This window comes from Thunnus albacares, chromosome 19 (genome assembly GCF_914725855.1).
Source record: "Thunnus albacares chromosome 19, fThuAlb1.1, whole genome shotgun sequence".
Taxonomy (NCBI): Eukaryota; Metazoa; Chordata; class Actinopteri; order Scombriformes; family Scombridae; genus Thunnus; species Thunnus albacares.
The window spans coordinates 29,357,680-29,374,815 of record NC_058124.1 but is presented as its reverse complement, the minus strand read 5'-3'; the positions used below and the strand labels follow the sequence as shown (position 1 = coordinate 29,374,815).

Sequence of the window (17,136 nt, the reverse complement as noted above, 5' to 3'; positions counted from 1 at the left end):
TCTATTATGAATTTTTGATCCACGGAGGTTTTATATTTGTTTCCTTGAGCCGGGAAAAGCCATTTAAAAATCTGTGACGTCATCGCAATGTAAAGTCTATGGGCCGAGTGGGAACTTGTGGGCGGGGCCAGCGGGGGAAACATCACTGCGTATATTCAGTGGGCCGCAAAACGTGGAAGCAAACCCGGAAGATAGAAAATTTGTTGGTGAATGCGCCAGCCAAGCAATTCTTAACAGACTGAATTGGCGCCATTTTCAGTATCCAGCTCTTACAAAACATCCACATGGAAAACATGATGGAAATATGACGTTTCTGTTAGTTTCATGTATCGATGTGAGGAAGGTTACAGTCTCCTCATCATCGCTCCACACAGATCTGATGTTTTCAGCTCTTCACTGACCTTTTAGTCACATGATTAATTTATTCACTCAGTCTGTTTATATTTGATTTTTATCCACACAGCTGCTGTTTACACGTTATTTAGACTTTCATTTGAATTTCCAGTGTTTTTAATGCACAAAATAAAATTGTGAATAAAACGAGGCGGATGAAAACACACTTATCAACATGAGAGAACTATAATTTTAGGTGGAATTTCCTTCTGAAGAGAAAAACAAGACACATTTGTGTATTTGACATGGACAGAAAATATATTCATACACGATTATAAGATCTACAGTCTGGTTTAGTTTCAGTGTCCCCAAATTCTCTCTTAACGTTCAAACAGAAATCCATCACATTTCTCAGACATAAACATGAAACGTCAGCCTTAAATAAAAGAAGAGAATCACACTTCCAACGACCCCAAAGCAGTCTGACTTGGATTTTTTTGTCTCTTTTGAGCTTGGCTAACAGTTTCCACCTGCTTCCAGTCTTTATGCTAAGCTAGGCTAATCAGGTCCTGGAGCTGTCTCTGGAAATGACGGAGAACAAGAGGATTTAAACAAACATTGGACACAAAACGGCAGCAGAGACAGAGAGAGAGAGGGAATGATGCTGTTCAGGAGTGTTTCTGTGTTTGTGCTCAGCGCCTGCTGCTATGGCGACCGCCTACTTGCGCTCTGTCGCTGACGTGACCCGTCGTTGACATCACTTCCTCCAGGAAACTGAGAGTAAGAGAAAGACAGAGAGACGTAATTCAGACAGTGGAAGCTTCGTATCATCTTCAGGTAAACTGTTAAATACATATTTGCACATAAAGAAGTGACTTTGTCCTTCATCACTTCCATTGTAAGGTCATTATGAAGGATCTTCTGATGGTCAGTATGAACAGGAGGAATGATTACAGCAAGAAGGTTTCACTGTTCGTTTAGGCTCCTGACTGTTGATTTAAGATGGACTTGAAACACAACTCGTCCTTTAAAGGTTAGAATAAGATATTTAGTTATGATGGTTTAGGTTATAGTAAGGGGGGCTAGGTGTGTGTGTGTGTGTGTGTGTGTGTGTGTGTGTGTGACCTCTTGGTGTTGTGGATGTTACTTCCTCCCAGCACGATGCGGACTCCAGGTGTGCTGCGGTTCAGGTTGTAGACAGTCAGAGCTTCTTCATACGTGGCTCCACCGATCATAAACACGATGATGTCCTGGGGTCTGAACACACACACACACGCACACACACACGCGCACACACACACACACACGCACACACGCACACACACACACATACACAAACACCAGGGTTAGGGTCTGTCAGACATTTGGAAATAAATAAATAAATGTAGCAAACAAAAAAGTGTAAAACAAACCAAAATATCTTTCATATTTCAGCTCAGGTGTGTGTGTCTCCGGTGTGTGTGTGTGTGTGTCTCTCTCAGGTGTGTGTGTGTGTGTGTGTGTGTATGTGTGTGTGTGTGTCTCTCAGGTGTGTGTGTGTGTGTGTGTCTCAGGTGTGTGTCTCTCAGGTGTGTGTGTGTGTGTGTGTGTCTCAGGTGTGTGTCTCTCAGGTGTGTGTGTGTGTGTGTGTGTCTCTCTCAGGTGTGTGTGTGTGTGTCTCTCTCAGGTGTGTGTGTGTGTGTGTGTGTTACCTGTCTCGGAGGCTGCTGGCTCCCAGGTACGGAAACTGACTGTCCTTCAGTCGACCTTTGATCAGCTGATCCAGAGTGTCATGTATCAGAGGCTGATGCTGAGTGTACACGTTCTCCACACCCTGCACACACACACACACACACACACACACACACACACACACACACACACACACACACACAATTATTAATTATTTCTGGTTGTTATTGGAACTGTTGTAATTTTGTTCACATTTAGTCAAACAGTCTCCATTAAAAGTCCTGTGAATCAGCTGTTAGCAGCTTCCTGTCTGCAGCGTCACATGATGTTCAGACAACTATCACTGATTTAAAATGTTCTGCAGCCTCTTTGTTTTCTGGTTTCTAAGTGGATTCATGGAGGTTTACTGGTGATGACATCAGAGATAATGATCCTCAGGAAGTGTGAATCATATCAACATGTTTCATGTCTGTGTGTTCAGATCCGACTCAGTTGTGACTCTGAGGAAGATTTTTGGTTCTTCTTCACCTGACAGTATCTCTGCCTCTCCAGCTCTCAGCTTAATGTCCATGTCTGTCTGTTACACACCTGTTCCTCTTTTCCTGAAAGCATCTTAACGCTGAGATGATCATAAAATCTATCTTACAAACCTTCTTAAGCTTCAGAGCTGTTTCCAAAAAGCATCGTAAGTGAAGCCTCTTAGGAATGACGGTAGATGAACAATCACTCGTAGGAGGTTCAGAGCATCTTAATAAGCTGCAGGATGAACCAAAGACTACGTTTCATTGAAGTTTTCATTGTTTCTGTACATTTTTAAGTTTTCAAAAACACTGATGTTCTTTGTTAAGTGATGTTTGATGTTGATGTTTAAATTAGAAAGTAAAACTAAACCAAAATACGTATGAATGTATTTAACAACTGATTTGTCAGTCTGGGTCATCATTGTCCTCCTCTCCCTCTTCTTCATCACATATCCATCTCTTCTGGCTGATGTGACACTTCCCTAGTGGTTTATTTAGTCAATGAGCCTGTACCAGGACTTCCTGATGTTGTTCAGGCCAAAGCGACACGTGAACCTTAAAGGTTAGTTGGTCATCAGTCATGACACCCAAGCATCAGGCAGACTTTGTGGGCTGATTCAAGCTGGATGCTGATGTTCTGTTGTATAGAAGGACTGGCTGGGATGACAAGGAGTTCGGTCTTAGAGAGGTTAAGATGAAGGTGGCGTTCTTTCATCCGTGCTGATACATCGGCAGGACATGACGAGATCCGAGCCGAGACCGTGAGGTCGTCCGGCAGTCGTGACAGGAAGAGCGGAGTATCGTCAGCATAGCGACGGTTTCTATTCATGCTACATACAGACAGTCTAATACGGAGATGATGACAGTATGAAACTTAAAGCAAACTCAGCTGATTCATTTGGTTTGAATCTTCCTCCAGCAGATGAATCAACAGACTGCAGACTGTTTACTGCACACAAAGCTTCGTTTTCATACTAAATATTAAATATAAAAAAATATTAAATATTTATCTTTGTTGTTTACAACATTTACACTTTGTCATGTATTTTCATTACATAGCACAGCTTACAGAAATATATAAATATGTAAAGGTGCGAAGTTACTTTAAAATGTATTCATCATCACCTTCGGCGTGTGTAGAAATGCTGTTAGGAAACACTGTAACTTGTAAGATCGATGGTTATCAGGTAACGAGGCCCTGATCCGTTTATTTACTCTGTGACTTAAAGCTTTCAGCTGTTAAAGGTAAAAATGAATAAAAGCTCTTGCAGCGGCTGGTTGTCAGGTTATTCTCAGTGGTTGCTAGGGTGTATGAGGTGGTTGCCATGGCGATTCTGTGTGCTAGGTTGTATTGTGTGTGTGTGTGTGTGTGTGAGCACCTTGAGGCCCTTGAAGAACTGTTTGGTGATGGCGACAGCGTCTGTCGGCGCGATGAGGTCACTTCCTCTGACTCTTTTCCCTCCGTACTCCACCACACACTGAACCATCTGACACACAAACACACACACATTAGATTTCATACACACACATTAGTACTTCTATACTAGTGAGGACCCTCCCTGACAGCCTCAACATGAAAACTAATACAAATTCTAAATAGAGTTGAAAGAAACAAGAGATTAATTGATTTGTTTTTGAACAATACAAAATGTTATTAATTCCATAAGAAATCTCATCCATCATGTCAGTTTCTCCACAATAATGATTTTCTGTTTTTCTTTAACAGAAAACTGAATATATTTGAGTTTTCGATATCTGAAAACATCATTTTCACTGTTTTCTGACATTTCATAGACCAACCTAGGGGTGGGGCCCCTCCAAAGGGTCATCAGATAAATCTGAGGGGTGGTGAGATGATTAATGGGAGAGGAAAGAAGAAAAAACAAAGTTCTGATACACAAATCTGTTTTCAGTTTTTGGACTTTTTCTCTAATCTTTGATTTTTGCTGAAATATTGGATCATTTGAACATTTATTGACTGTCTGGTCGAGATGTTTAAAGCTTAACTGTCACATTATTTGACAGTGACGATAACTGGATCCAGTTCTGCTTTCATCACTGGTTTGGTTTCTACCAGGTGAAGCTGCTCCACCTGCTGGCAGCCTGATGTCACTGCAGACAGATGTGCTGGCAGCTGTTGTCTCTGATACTGATGTTTGTCAGATTGTTATGTTTGTTTTATTCTTCACATCAACCTGCAGACATAAATGAGTCTGTTAATGTTAAAGTTCTGCTCCTCATGAAAACAGAAAGATTTGATGAAAAGACGTCAAGACTGGATGTTAAAGTGAAGCAGCTCCTGACTGCAAACCACCAAAACCCTCCTGCATGTTTCAGTTAAGATCTAAAATGAATCAAATCAAACACCAGCCTTCACTGGCCAATCAGAGGCCAGTGTGACTGATGACATCATTACCCTGCGGTGGCGTTCGGACACTCCTCTTCGGCTCAGCTCGTCCATCAGAGCGGGCAGGATGCTGCTGCTGTGGCGTTCGTATCTCAGAGCGTAGAGCATCACGAGCCGCACGGCGTCCAACTCCGTCAGCCGAGGATTCTGCAGCAGACGACGCACGCTCTGAAAGACACGGGACGACATGTTTACAACATGTTTACAACACAGGACAACATGTTTACAACATGTTTACAACACGGGACGACATGTTTACAACACGGGACGACATGTTTACAACATGTTTACAACACAGGACAACATGTTTACAACATGTTTACAACACGGGACGACATGTTTACAACATGTTTACAACACGGGACGACATGTTTACATGTTTACAACACGGGACGACATGTTTACAACATGTTTACAACACGGGACGACATGTTTACAACACGGGACAACATGTTTACAACATGTTTACAACACGGGACAACATGTTTACATGTTTACAACACGCGACGACATGTTTACATGTTTACAACACGGGACGACATGTTTACAACATGTTTACAACACGGGACGACATGTTTACATGTTTACAACACGGGACGACATGTTTACATGTTTACAACACGGGACGACATGTTTACATGTTTACAACACGGGACGACATGTTTACATGTTTACAACACGGGACGACATGTTTACAACATGTTTACAACACGGGACGACATGTTTACATGTTTACAACACGGGACGACATGTTTACATGTTTACAACACGGGACGACATGTTTACATGTTTACAACACGGGACGACATGTTTACAACATGTTTACAACACGGGACGACATGTTTACAACACGGGACAACATGTTTACAACACAGGACAACATGTTTACAACACGGGACGACATGTTTACAACATGTTTACAACACGGGACGACATATTTACATGTTTACAACACGGGACGACATGTTTACATGTTTACAACACGGGACGACATGTTTACATGTTTACAACACGGGACGACATGTTTACAACACGGGACGACATGTTTACAACATGTTTACAACACGGGACAACATGTTTACAACACGGGACAACATGTTTACAACACAGGACAACATGTTTACAACACGGGACAACATGTTTACAACATGTTTACAACACAGGACGACATGTTTACAACACGGGACGACATGTTAACAACTTGTTTACAACATGTTTACAACACGGGACAACATGTTTACAACACAGGACAACATGTTTACAACACGGGACGACATGTTTACAACATGTTTACAACACGGGACGACATGTTTACATGTTTACAACACGGGACGACATGTTTACAACATGTTTACAACACGGGACAACATGTTTACAACACGGGACAACATGTTTACAACACGGGACAACATGTTTACAACACGGGACGACATGTTTACAACATGTTTACAACACGGGACGACATGTTTACATGTTTACAACATGTTTACAACACGGGACGACATGTTGACAACATGTTTACAACATGGGACGACATGTTTACAACACAGGATGACATGTTTACAACATGTTTACAACACGGGACAACATGTTTACATGTTTACAACATGGGACAACATGTTTACAACACGGGACGACATGTTTACAACACAGGACAACATGTTTACAACATGTTTACAACATGGGACGACATGTTTACAACATGTTTACAACACGGGACGACATGTTTACAACACGGGACGACATGTTTACAACACAGGACAACATGTTTACAACATGTTTACAACACAGGACAACATGTTTACAACACTGGACGACATGTTTACAACACTGGACGACATGTTTACAACACAGGACAACATGTTTACAACATGTTTACAACATGTTTACAACACTGGACGACATGTTTACAACACAGGACAACATGTTTACAACATGTTTACAACACAGGGCGACATGTTAACAACATGTTTATACGTCACTCAGACACAGCGAGAGCAGCAACCATAAAGCTGATGGTTGATAAAAACTCTGAACTCAAACTTTTTCTGAAAGTTTTTTCCCTGCTGATGTTTTTTCCGCCACATCCTGATGATCGAAGGTGTAATTCCACCGGAGACGGAGGACATTTCTCCCTCATGTTTGATTTTCTTAGTAATGTCTCTAAACGTCGCTCCCTTACTGTCCTGCCACCATAATTCAGATTCTTCATTGATAAAATGTTGACACACTCATCTGATTCTCCTTCAGTTATTATCATGCACTCAGAGCAATAAGCTAAACGGGTTTCTCCTCTCAGGTTACTAACAGGCTGCCATCTTATTGGTGAAGGTTGTTGGGGCTGAAACAAATACCTGCAGACGCTACTCAGGGTTGATAAAAAAGGTTCTGCCAACTTCCTTTTCCTAGATACTGAAGATGCAGGTTCATAACTGAGTGAGACTCCTGATCCTCTGGAGAGAAGACGTCTCACTCTGTTGGAGTTGTTGGAACTACAGAAACACTCTGGTTGTACAGCTGTGTTACAGAGTGGAGCTTCTTCTCTAACAGATGATCTTTGGTCGAGTGCAGACACACAAACCGACAACAGATGAGTTTCATTTTGTCATTAAGTTTCTCAGAGAGTGAAGGTTAATCAGTGATACTAGCTGCCGCCCAACATGGCGAAGCTCAGAGCAGATAAACAGGAGAAGCTTCTCTACTCTGATCTCTGATGTTGACTCTCTGCTGTAAAGGAGACCAGATCAACCAGTGTTACCTGCTGAGCGTTGGAGTGGTCATTCTGACAGGCCAGCTCCTGCTCCGCCTCCGACAGCTCCATCAGCTGACGCTCCGACACCAGCCGGGACAGCTCCCCGACCACCGTCACATGTTTGGACACGGTGCCCGACATCTTCTTAAACTGAGGGTAGTTATCCACAAACGCCTGCAGGAGGAAACACACATGAAACACACACAGACCAACACTGACTGAACACTGACCGTCAGTCCGTCAGTCACCTTCATGTCTGTGATGGACTCCAGCTTCTGTTGTCCTTTAGGCTTCTTCTTCTGGAAATCCTCCATCAGGTTCTTAATGTTGGTGCCGATCTCCCCGAAGTTCAAGTACAGGTTCTAACACACACAAACACACACAACTTTTCATTTAAACTTTGTGTTTTGTGATGTTATTCAGGGTTTTGCGTTTATGAAGTGTCTCAAAGCAGAAATCATTCCTAACTGGCTCAGAGTGACGTAATTTTGGTCATACTTTTAGTTTGAGGAGTAAAGGGAGTCAGAACAATCTGCTGATATGAAGCAAACGGACAGTTTCTACAGTAATAAATTAACTTTGATGTAAGAATCAGTCAAGTTGTAGAAAAACAAGCTGCACTCATGCAAATTGTGGGTTTACGTATAATTTATGTAATTAATATGGAGCTGAAACTATCTACCACTACCAATACAATTAATATTTCAACTATTTTAACTCATTTTTTAAGCAGAAACGTCAAACATTTTCTGGTTCCAGCTTCTCAAATGTGATGATGTAATGAATTTCTGTGTCATACGAGACCATAACTGTATATTTTTTGGGTTTTCTAGAAATAAATAACAACTTTGTTGATGTTTTTTCACCTTCAAACAACAAACAGTTCGAAACTCGACTTTAAAAAACCTGTAAACTGAAAGTTGGACCTGGTTGATCCAGACGTGTGTCTAAAGATCAAACTGCCTCTTTTATATTTTCGCTGTTTTACATTTTGTGTTTTCAGACTCACGTTGGCGTAAAACTCGTCGTTCTCGGCAGACAGCACCACCTCCCGCAGGTCTTTGTTGATCCCTGGAACTCTGGAGAGGTCGATCCGGTTGTTGTTGAGACCCAGCAGCTCGTGGACCATCGCCTGGTACGTCCACTACAGGAGAAGAAGAAGCAGAAGAAGAAGAAGAAGAAGAAGAAGAAGAAGAAGAAGAGCAGAGATCAGAGGAGGCCTTTCTCAGTCTGTTCTTGTGTTTTTGTGAAACGTCATCAATCACAGTTCAACTAATGTTCCAATTTCCACATTTAGCCAAGTTCAGTCCAAATGAGTTGAAGAGTTCTTGCTCTGTCTGTTGTATCAACGTGTTTATTTGTCTCGTGTGGACTTGTGACAGCGAAGTATCCCAGAATGCATTTTGCACCAACCAGCGGCGATGGCAGAGATTTTGAGGCTAAAAGCTGTTGTAACTTTCAATTAAGGACTGTTAATATGTAACATGTAGATTCCCAACATATGGTCAGTTTATCCCAATAACTCCAGTCTGTAAAGCTGCTGGGATGTTCTGGGAGATGTTTGGGAGCCGCTGGCCTGGTGAGACCAGCTGCTAGCGGCCCGACTCCTGAGATGATCAGCTGGTTAACATGTGGTCATACCGGGAGAACATGATCCATGAACTGATCTGCAGCTGATTCACCGCTGGCTCTAATGTCTCCGCAGCATTTTGATATATGATTTAATTCCTTCTGGAAGATAAATGTTGGTCTCACAGACGAAATTGGTTAGTTTGTAACCCTAACCCTCTAACCCGAACCCTCTAACCCAACCCTAACCCTCTAACCCTACCCTAACCCAAACCCTAACATTAGTTTGTCTGAATGTAAAGTGAAGCTTTAACATAACTGACTGCATCTTGAACTTGATAAAAGTCTGTTGGTGGAGCTTTGAGTTGAGATGATTTAGGGTTAGTACAGTCAGGTTCAGGCGTGTTGAAGCTGAGCTGCTGTTCCAGTTGGGAATGATGGTACTGCGTCCTCCTGTCCTCCAGAGTTTGTTCTCCTGAGTTGAACTTGTCAAGTCTGAACTTAGTGAACTCTGTAGTGAGAAAGGCCGGCGGTCCAGTATGAACTCGAATGAAACCTCTGCTACAGTAACAGAACTATAAATCTGTAAATAAACTTCTGAGTGTTTCTGGTCGACACATGATGATGTCATCACGCTGAGCTCTGTGATTGGTCACCTGGTTGAGCAGAGGTGTGATGGCGTCGTCGCTTCGGTCGAGAATGAGGAGCAGAGGAGGAACTTCAGTCTTCCTGAAGTCAAACAGCTCGTACTCTTTAGTGATGATTTGCTGTTGACAGAGAGAGAGAGAGAGATGAGGTCAGAGGTCAGAGGTCGGAGGTGATGCTAGGGTGAAGTCGAAACTCGGCTCTAAAATGTTTATTTTTGTTCATGAAGTCAACTGTGTGTCATAAACGCAGTGACTGTTGTATGTAACAGTGTGTGAATCATTATCAGTTCATTTTATTTTATTCATTTCATCAGTTCATGGTGGCCAAACCAACTTCCTGGTCCGTCACATGATGCACACTAACTGAAAAAGACATCATGGGGAAAGGAGCAGCTGTGAAACGGTGGATACAGTTTTCTGAACATCACAACCTGCGAAATGACTTGTTTCACTATCAGAATTTGATCCATTTGATCTGATAACATTTTGAAAGTCTAGAAGAGCCGCACAATTAAATTATTTATCTCATTCAAGTTAGCGGAGGGCTAACAGGAAGTTAGCTGGTTTGGCCGGCAGAAGTCTCTGGTGCAGCTGCTCTATGCGCCACATGGATGCAGAAGATCTAATTCTTTAAACTCTTTTTGCTTCATGCACCACTGAGCAACTTTCATAGTAACTTTGACTACAACCTCTATCTGGGGCGGCTGTGACTCAGGAGGTAGAGCGGGTCGTTCACCAAGTGGAAGATCGGTGGTTTGATTCCCGGCTCCTCCAGTCTGCATGTCGACGTGTCCTTGGGCAAGATACTTAACCCTAAGTTGCTCCTGATGGCTGCCATCAGTGTGTGAATGATTAGATTTCCTCTGATGGGCAGGTTGGGACCTTGCATGGTAGCCTCTGTACCCATTCAGCGTATGAATGTGATTCGTAATGTAAAAGCCCTTTGAGTGGTTGGAAGACTAGAAAGGCGCTAAACAAGTACAATCCATTTACCATCTACACTAGCATACAAAAAGGGGAAAAGAGCATGCACGTGTACATGTACTAAAAAACACTACAACAGTCATAATTCATGCAGGCTATGGACAGATCAGTGCCCGTCTGAGGGCAACACCAAAAAAATGTCTCACAACAATCAGTATTTCATGTTTTTTCAGGGTATAACTAATCAAAACTCGTGTTTGGTCAAATGTTCGGGACAAAGAGGACGTGACGTCTGGTCGCCCTGGGTGATGCGTGCAGTGTGGTAATGTTGTTGTGTGTTGTGTTGCCGTGGAAACCTTGACGCTCTCGGCCAGGCGTTTGGACATGTCGGAGGACAGCTGGTAGCGGATCATGGGACATTTCTTTAGAGCGAGCAGGACGGAGGTCAGACCCTGAGTGCAGCGAGACAACATGGAGGGCTCCCAGCTCCGCCCCTGATGATGTCACACACACACACACACACACACAATACTTCATTTACAGTGATATAAAACAGAGAAAAGCAGAAAATAAGAGATGCTGGAACAGAATTTTTTGCCTTTTTGCTTGTAAAATGTCCTAAATGACTAATCGATTACGATTATCAATAGTTGGTGATTCATTTTCTGTCAGTTGACTAATCGATAATCGATTGCAGCTTTAATCCCCAAACGTTTTCAACATTACTACAGATAATTATCATATAAAACAATCTAATAATATTAATATCTTCATCAGAGTCATTAGAGGTTTCTTTCGTACCCTGGCGACTCCCTGCAGGTTGAGGGAGAACAGGTGAGGATTCACAGCGATGAAATCTCCATAAAACTCCTGCAGACACAAACAAACAAACAAACAAACAAACAAACAAACAGATCCAGTTTAACTAAACGTCTTGTTTTATAATCTCCTGGTTCAGTCTGAATTAGAAGCATCATTTTCAACAGACATGAAACTTCTGTAAAATCTTCATTAGATTTAAATATTTTCTGTGGTGAATTAGTTCTGCTGTTCTTTTATATTTCTATGTATTTACATTACAGTTACAGTTAATGTGTGTACATTTAAACACAGAATGTTTAATGAATAATATAATGAGTTTTTACTTCTTTGTCAGGAATTCAAACGGATCAGTCGTGGGTCACCTGCTGGTCGTTTTACGAAACTTTTACTGCATCACTGTTTGTGTTTTGTGCTGTTTTCTACTGTTGAGTTTCAGTATTTTAAAGGTCCAGCTGAGGATGGACATTGTGGTACGAGCCTTAGTTCATGTTATATAGATGAACCTTTACAATGTGTAAAGTGTTATATTGTTTCACTTTTCTTTGTCTAAAAATGAACTAATTTCAGGACACTGTGTCTATGAAATACTGATTGTACAAAACTTTTTCCTAAATGTAAAGTGTCCTGAGGACAGATGACAAAACTCCTGATCAGGTGACTGAGCTGCACTCAGGAGTCAAGTTTCATCCAAATGAAGCTCAAATTTTAACTGAAAATCATCGACAGAAAACGTCCTGAATGTTTGTTTCCATCCTGCTGCTGCTGTTGTTGTGAATATCAGCAGATAAACAGTCGGCGCCGTTAAACCGTCGCAGAAGAAGAAGAAACAACAAGATGACGTCATTAAACGAGCGACAGTCAAAGCTCAAACGATGGAAAACATGATGGAAATATGACGTTTCTGTTAGTTTCATGTATTGATGTGAGGAAGGTTACAGTCTCTTCATCATCGCTCCACACAGATCTGATGTTTTCAGCTCTTCAGTGACATTTAAGTCACATGATTCATGACGTCATCATTTATTCACTCAGTCTGTTTACATTTGTTTTTTATCCACACAGCTGCTGTTACACCTCAGACAGGAAACACTGTGTTTTTTTGGATTGAAACACTTCTGTTGTCTCAGTGTGTTTGAGACTCACCTGGACTTCAGCCACCACTTCCTGTTCATCAGCCTCAGCCAGAGCTTTGATCTCACTCTTACTGATCACATTACTGAAGTCTGAAACACACACACACACATGCACACACACACACAATATGATCAGACAATTATTCAACATCAAAGGATGGTTCACAATTTTTCAAGTCCATTTTAAACCAACAGTCAGTCTTCAAATGAACATTAAAGCTGTGTTTCTTGCTGTAATCATTCCTCCTGTTCATACTGACCATTAGAAGATCCCTTCATAATGACCTTACAATGGAAGTGATGGAGGACAAAATCCACAGTCCTCCTTCTGTGCAAAAATGTATTTAAAAGTTTATCTGAAGCTAATATGAAGCTTCAGCGTCCAAATGAGTCAAATCAAGTAGATATCTTTCAACGTTACAGTCTTTTTAGTGCCAAAGTCCCTCTTTTTGTTACTATACTTCCACCTGCAGCTCAACAGGGAAACACTGTCCGAGGAAACACAAAGAGGGAATTTGATGCTAAAAAGACTGTAAATGTGTCAGATATCCACTTGATATGACTAACTCAGACTGATGAAGCTGAATAGAAGCTTCACACAGACTTTTAAATGACTGTGTGGACACACTGTGGATTTTATCCTCCATCACTTCCATTGAAAGCACATTTGAAGGATCTTTTAATATCCAGTATGAACAGGAGGAATGATTACAGCGAGGAAAAACCTCTTTCACTGCTCATATGGACACCTGACTGCTGGTTTAACACACACTGGGAACACTGGGAACCTGTGCTTTAATTACAACATTTAAAGAGTTCATGTGGACGTGTGGGGATCTCTCAGTCTGCTCTTTTATGTTTCTATGATTTGTGTGAAATGACCCTTTGACAGCAGTAAAAATGTGAAGTGTCTGCTGAGAGTCTTACAGATGAAGTAGACGCTGTACTTTGGTCTCCTCAGCTCCTGGATCAGATGTTCCACGTTCTCCTGCACAATACACACACATCTGTTATTAATAACGTCACTATTATAAATGGTATGATTATACTAGAAAATGCAATTTCTGTAGAAATTGCGTGTGATTGCTGAAAGTGGATTCAGATTGCATAACTGGAAGCTGAAGAGTATTGAAAAATCTAGCAAGATTAAAATCAGCAATGAATGGAATTGAACCTACACCCTCATGTTTGTAAGACAGACTGAGCACTGAGCTAACATATCACACAGCAATGCCAGGCCAGATTCTGCTATTTAGTCTGTCAATTGCATAAAATTGACATAAAAGCAGTTCAGTTCAGCTCATTAAGCAGATTGACATCAGCTGTGCACTCCTGCATCCTCCAACTCTACTGAGTTCTGCCCTAAGCGGGGCTCGAACTCACAACCTTTGGATCTAAAGAGAATTCAGAAGTGACATGAGCTTAAACCACCGGACTACTCAGACAGGATCTGTAGGATCAGAATAGCAATCCACATTTTAGGTAATAATGTTAATGTAAACTAAAGAGGAATAGATTTATGGTACATGATAGAGATGTAAAGCAATTTTCTACATGAGAGCAATATTATGAGGAGCACTGCAGTGAGCAGGTATTGAACACACAACCTTGTCATCTAAGGCGAAGCTGATCATGAGAACAGTGTTCTAAACCACTGAGCCAACAGACATTCACAAGGATGAGAGGAAAAGAAAATGTATTTGTCTTAAACTAGAGCTTGAAGCCCAGAGATTTGTACATCATTAGTGAAAGCAAGACTAGTTTAACATGAGAATGAATAATATGTGTAAAAAGTGTTTGAAGGAAGAGAGAATCTGTAAGTTTAAGAAACTGGAGTGAAAGGAGACAAACATCCTGCAGACTGTATTGCAGGCAATGAGAACATGACAGGGACTCTCTATCAATTAAGGTTCAGATCTCAAAAACTAGAAGTCCTATGTGAAATGTATTTACATTGTGAGAGAGAGGAGGCTTGTGGCAACATACTGAGGCAAGATATGTGCTTGAGGAGTTAAAATTGTGGGAGTGACAGCAGTTTAGAAAAACATTTCTGGCCTAAAATTATCTGTGCTCTCCACTGTGCCTGATCACATGACACACTGATGAGACCTGAAAAAGTCTGAAACCCTGACTTTGGGCTTAAATTGCTGAAAAACTACAAAAGATATCACTAAACAATCTGATAACTTTGAACGTTCAAAGTTTTGTGAATATTTTGCAGTTTGAATGGCGTCTGTACGATAAGGGACTTCTGAGCAGTTGAGTGTCAAAGTGACCAAGGTTCCAAGTCAGTTGGACGGTTCGTCCCATAGACTGCCATTATAAATTTTAATGTTTTAAAAAATTATATAAAATCACTGAAACATGTTACATTTCAGAAAAATACAAGCACACATCTGCTGAATGAGTTGCACAGATTGACAGTTGAATGGTTTTTATAGCACAAAGTATGCAGCAGACGGAATAAGAATAAAGAGTGAGAAGAACAATGTGTGATTGCTGGAAACAATCACACAAGTATTATTATTATATAGAGACAGACAGACAGGCAGTGTACCTTGGTGGGTCTGAGGAAGCAGATGGCCTTCAGGTGTTTCATGCTGTCTCTGTTCTGAGAGTCGATGCGTTCAAACAGGTAAACCTCCCTCTGCAGGATCTCTGACTGAGTGTACACCACACTGACTATACTGGTCTGCACACACACACACACGCACATGCACACACACACACACACACACACACACACACACACACCAGTTATTTGTTCCATAAAATGTAAAACACACAGTAACAGTAACAGTAACAGACAGACTGACTGTAAGTATATAAGCACTCAGTAACAGTTACAGACAGTCTGACTGTAAGTATATAAGCACTCAGTAACAGTTACAGACAGTCTGACTGTAAGTATATAAACACTCAGTAACAGTTACAGACAGACTGACTGTTAATATGTGAGCAGTAACAGTTACAGTAACAGTATCAGTGACAGTAACGTTGTGCTCCGGCCTCTCACCGTCTCTCGGTCCATCAGCAGCACCTTCATGCCGGGCCCGCTGCTCTCGATCATCTTGGAGATGTACTGCTTCACCGCCAGCGTCACGTTCATGGTGGCGACGACAACAACAACAACAACAACAACGGAAACAGAAGCCCGGAGACAGCGTTAACGGCTGAGAAACGTGTCCGAGCTCGTCTTCTTCTTCTTCTTCTGTTAGATTTGGAGGAAAACTGCGAGCAAATATCAGCTGAGCCTCCAGCTGCTGCGATAACAACACTACTGCTCGATTCTTTCCGGGTTGGTGACGTAGTTACGTCGCACGCACAGTGCTGCGTCATTGCGTAGCCAAATGCAGTTTTATTTTAGATTTATACGTTCCACATTTACGTTGTATTATATATTTTAATTTAATTTATTTATTTGAATAGTTTTATTGCATGTTTTTTTTTGTTTGTTTGTTATTGGTTTTTGGTTGATTTGCCTTATAATTTGTGAATATTTTGTTAAATAAAGCATTTAAAAACAAATATATACGTTCCAAAATATTTTTGGATCAATATGCAAAACTTTCTATCGGGAAAAACTAGTCAAATGGTCGTTCTTCATGGTAGTGATATTTTAATCTACTGTGAATAGAATCTTAGCTTTTTAATCCAACTATTTATCATTTTTGGCAGATTCCATAATTACTTTATGTTTTTTTGATTACTTTTGTTTTTTTTACTTCTTGTATGTTCTTTGCTTTGTATACATGTTCTTATGTCTGCCCCCTGTGGCATTTTATATTGCATTGTTAAAAACTTGAGTATTATAAATACAGTTATGGGAAGAAAAAAATGTATACGCAAATGTATTATCTCAGTACTTCATTATTTTACAGTATGTTGAGCGGTGTTTTCAGAGCGCAGTTTTGTACTTTTGCTACATTCATCTGATAATTACTTTGCAGATTAAGATTTTACACATGAAATATTTGCCCATTTTCTTAAATATAATGATCAAACTTCCCAAAAGTAGGAATTAAATCTGCTCCACCTCTACCAGTTGCAATATTGAGATCAGTTTATACCGATATGCATTAACATAAATAATATTCCACTGATATGTTGCTGATAAGTGCTTCAGACTATTTTAACCTTTGATACTTAATATTTAGCTGCTAGTTAAACATGTATAATTTTTTTTATCTATATCTTTGTTAAAAAATTTCAATACAGGACTTTTACTTGTATTAATAAAAGTATTGTTACATTGTGATATTACAGGCAGTGGTGGAAAGAAACAAAGTACATATTCATGTATTGTACAATTTTGGGTTACTTGTACTTTACTTGAGTATTTCCATGTGATGCTACT

The 17,136-nt window shown here is 40.8% G+C and overlaps 1 protein-coding gene across 1 annotated transcript; it reads right to left on the bottom strand.

Annotated features, from left to right (window-relative positions):
• Positions 1-416: 416 nt before the first annotated feature.
• Positions 417-16,167, bottom strand: vps45 (vacuolar protein sorting 45 homolog). Its single transcript, XM_044336117.1, has 15 exons — positions 15,796-16,167; positions 15,337-15,471; positions 13,707-13,767; positions 12,790-12,869; positions 11,626-11,694; positions 11,181-11,318; positions 9,910-10,020; positions 8,694-8,828; positions 7,933-8,046; positions 7,691-7,858; positions 4,942-5,100; positions 3,905-4,012; positions 2,025-2,146; positions 1,459-1,590; positions 417-1,107 (listed from the first exon to the last, which is right to left on the bottom strand). The coding sequence occupies exons 1-15, from the start codon at positions 15,886-15,888 to the stop codon at positions 1,026-1,028; spliced, it is 1,707 nt and encodes a 568-aa protein (XP_044192052.1). The 5' UTR covers positions 15,889-16,167; the 3' UTR covers positions 417-1,025.
• Positions 16,168-17,136: the final 969 nt, after the last annotated feature.

Bases quoted from the DNA above. Each gene is read 5' to 3' on its own strand.
- vps45 (XM_044336117.1), bottom strand. From the start codon at position 15,888: ATGAACGTGACGCTGGCGGTGAAGCAGTACATCTCCAAGATGATCGAG. The intron at 12,870-13,706 runs GTAAGACTCTCA...TGTGTGTTTCAG, and splicing joins GTACAGCGTCTACTTCATCT to ACTTCAGTAATGTGATCAGT. The intron at 2,147-3,904 runs GTGCTCACACAC...GTGTGTGTGCAG, and splicing joins AGTTCTTCAAGGGCCTCAAG to GGTGTGGAGAACGTGTACAC.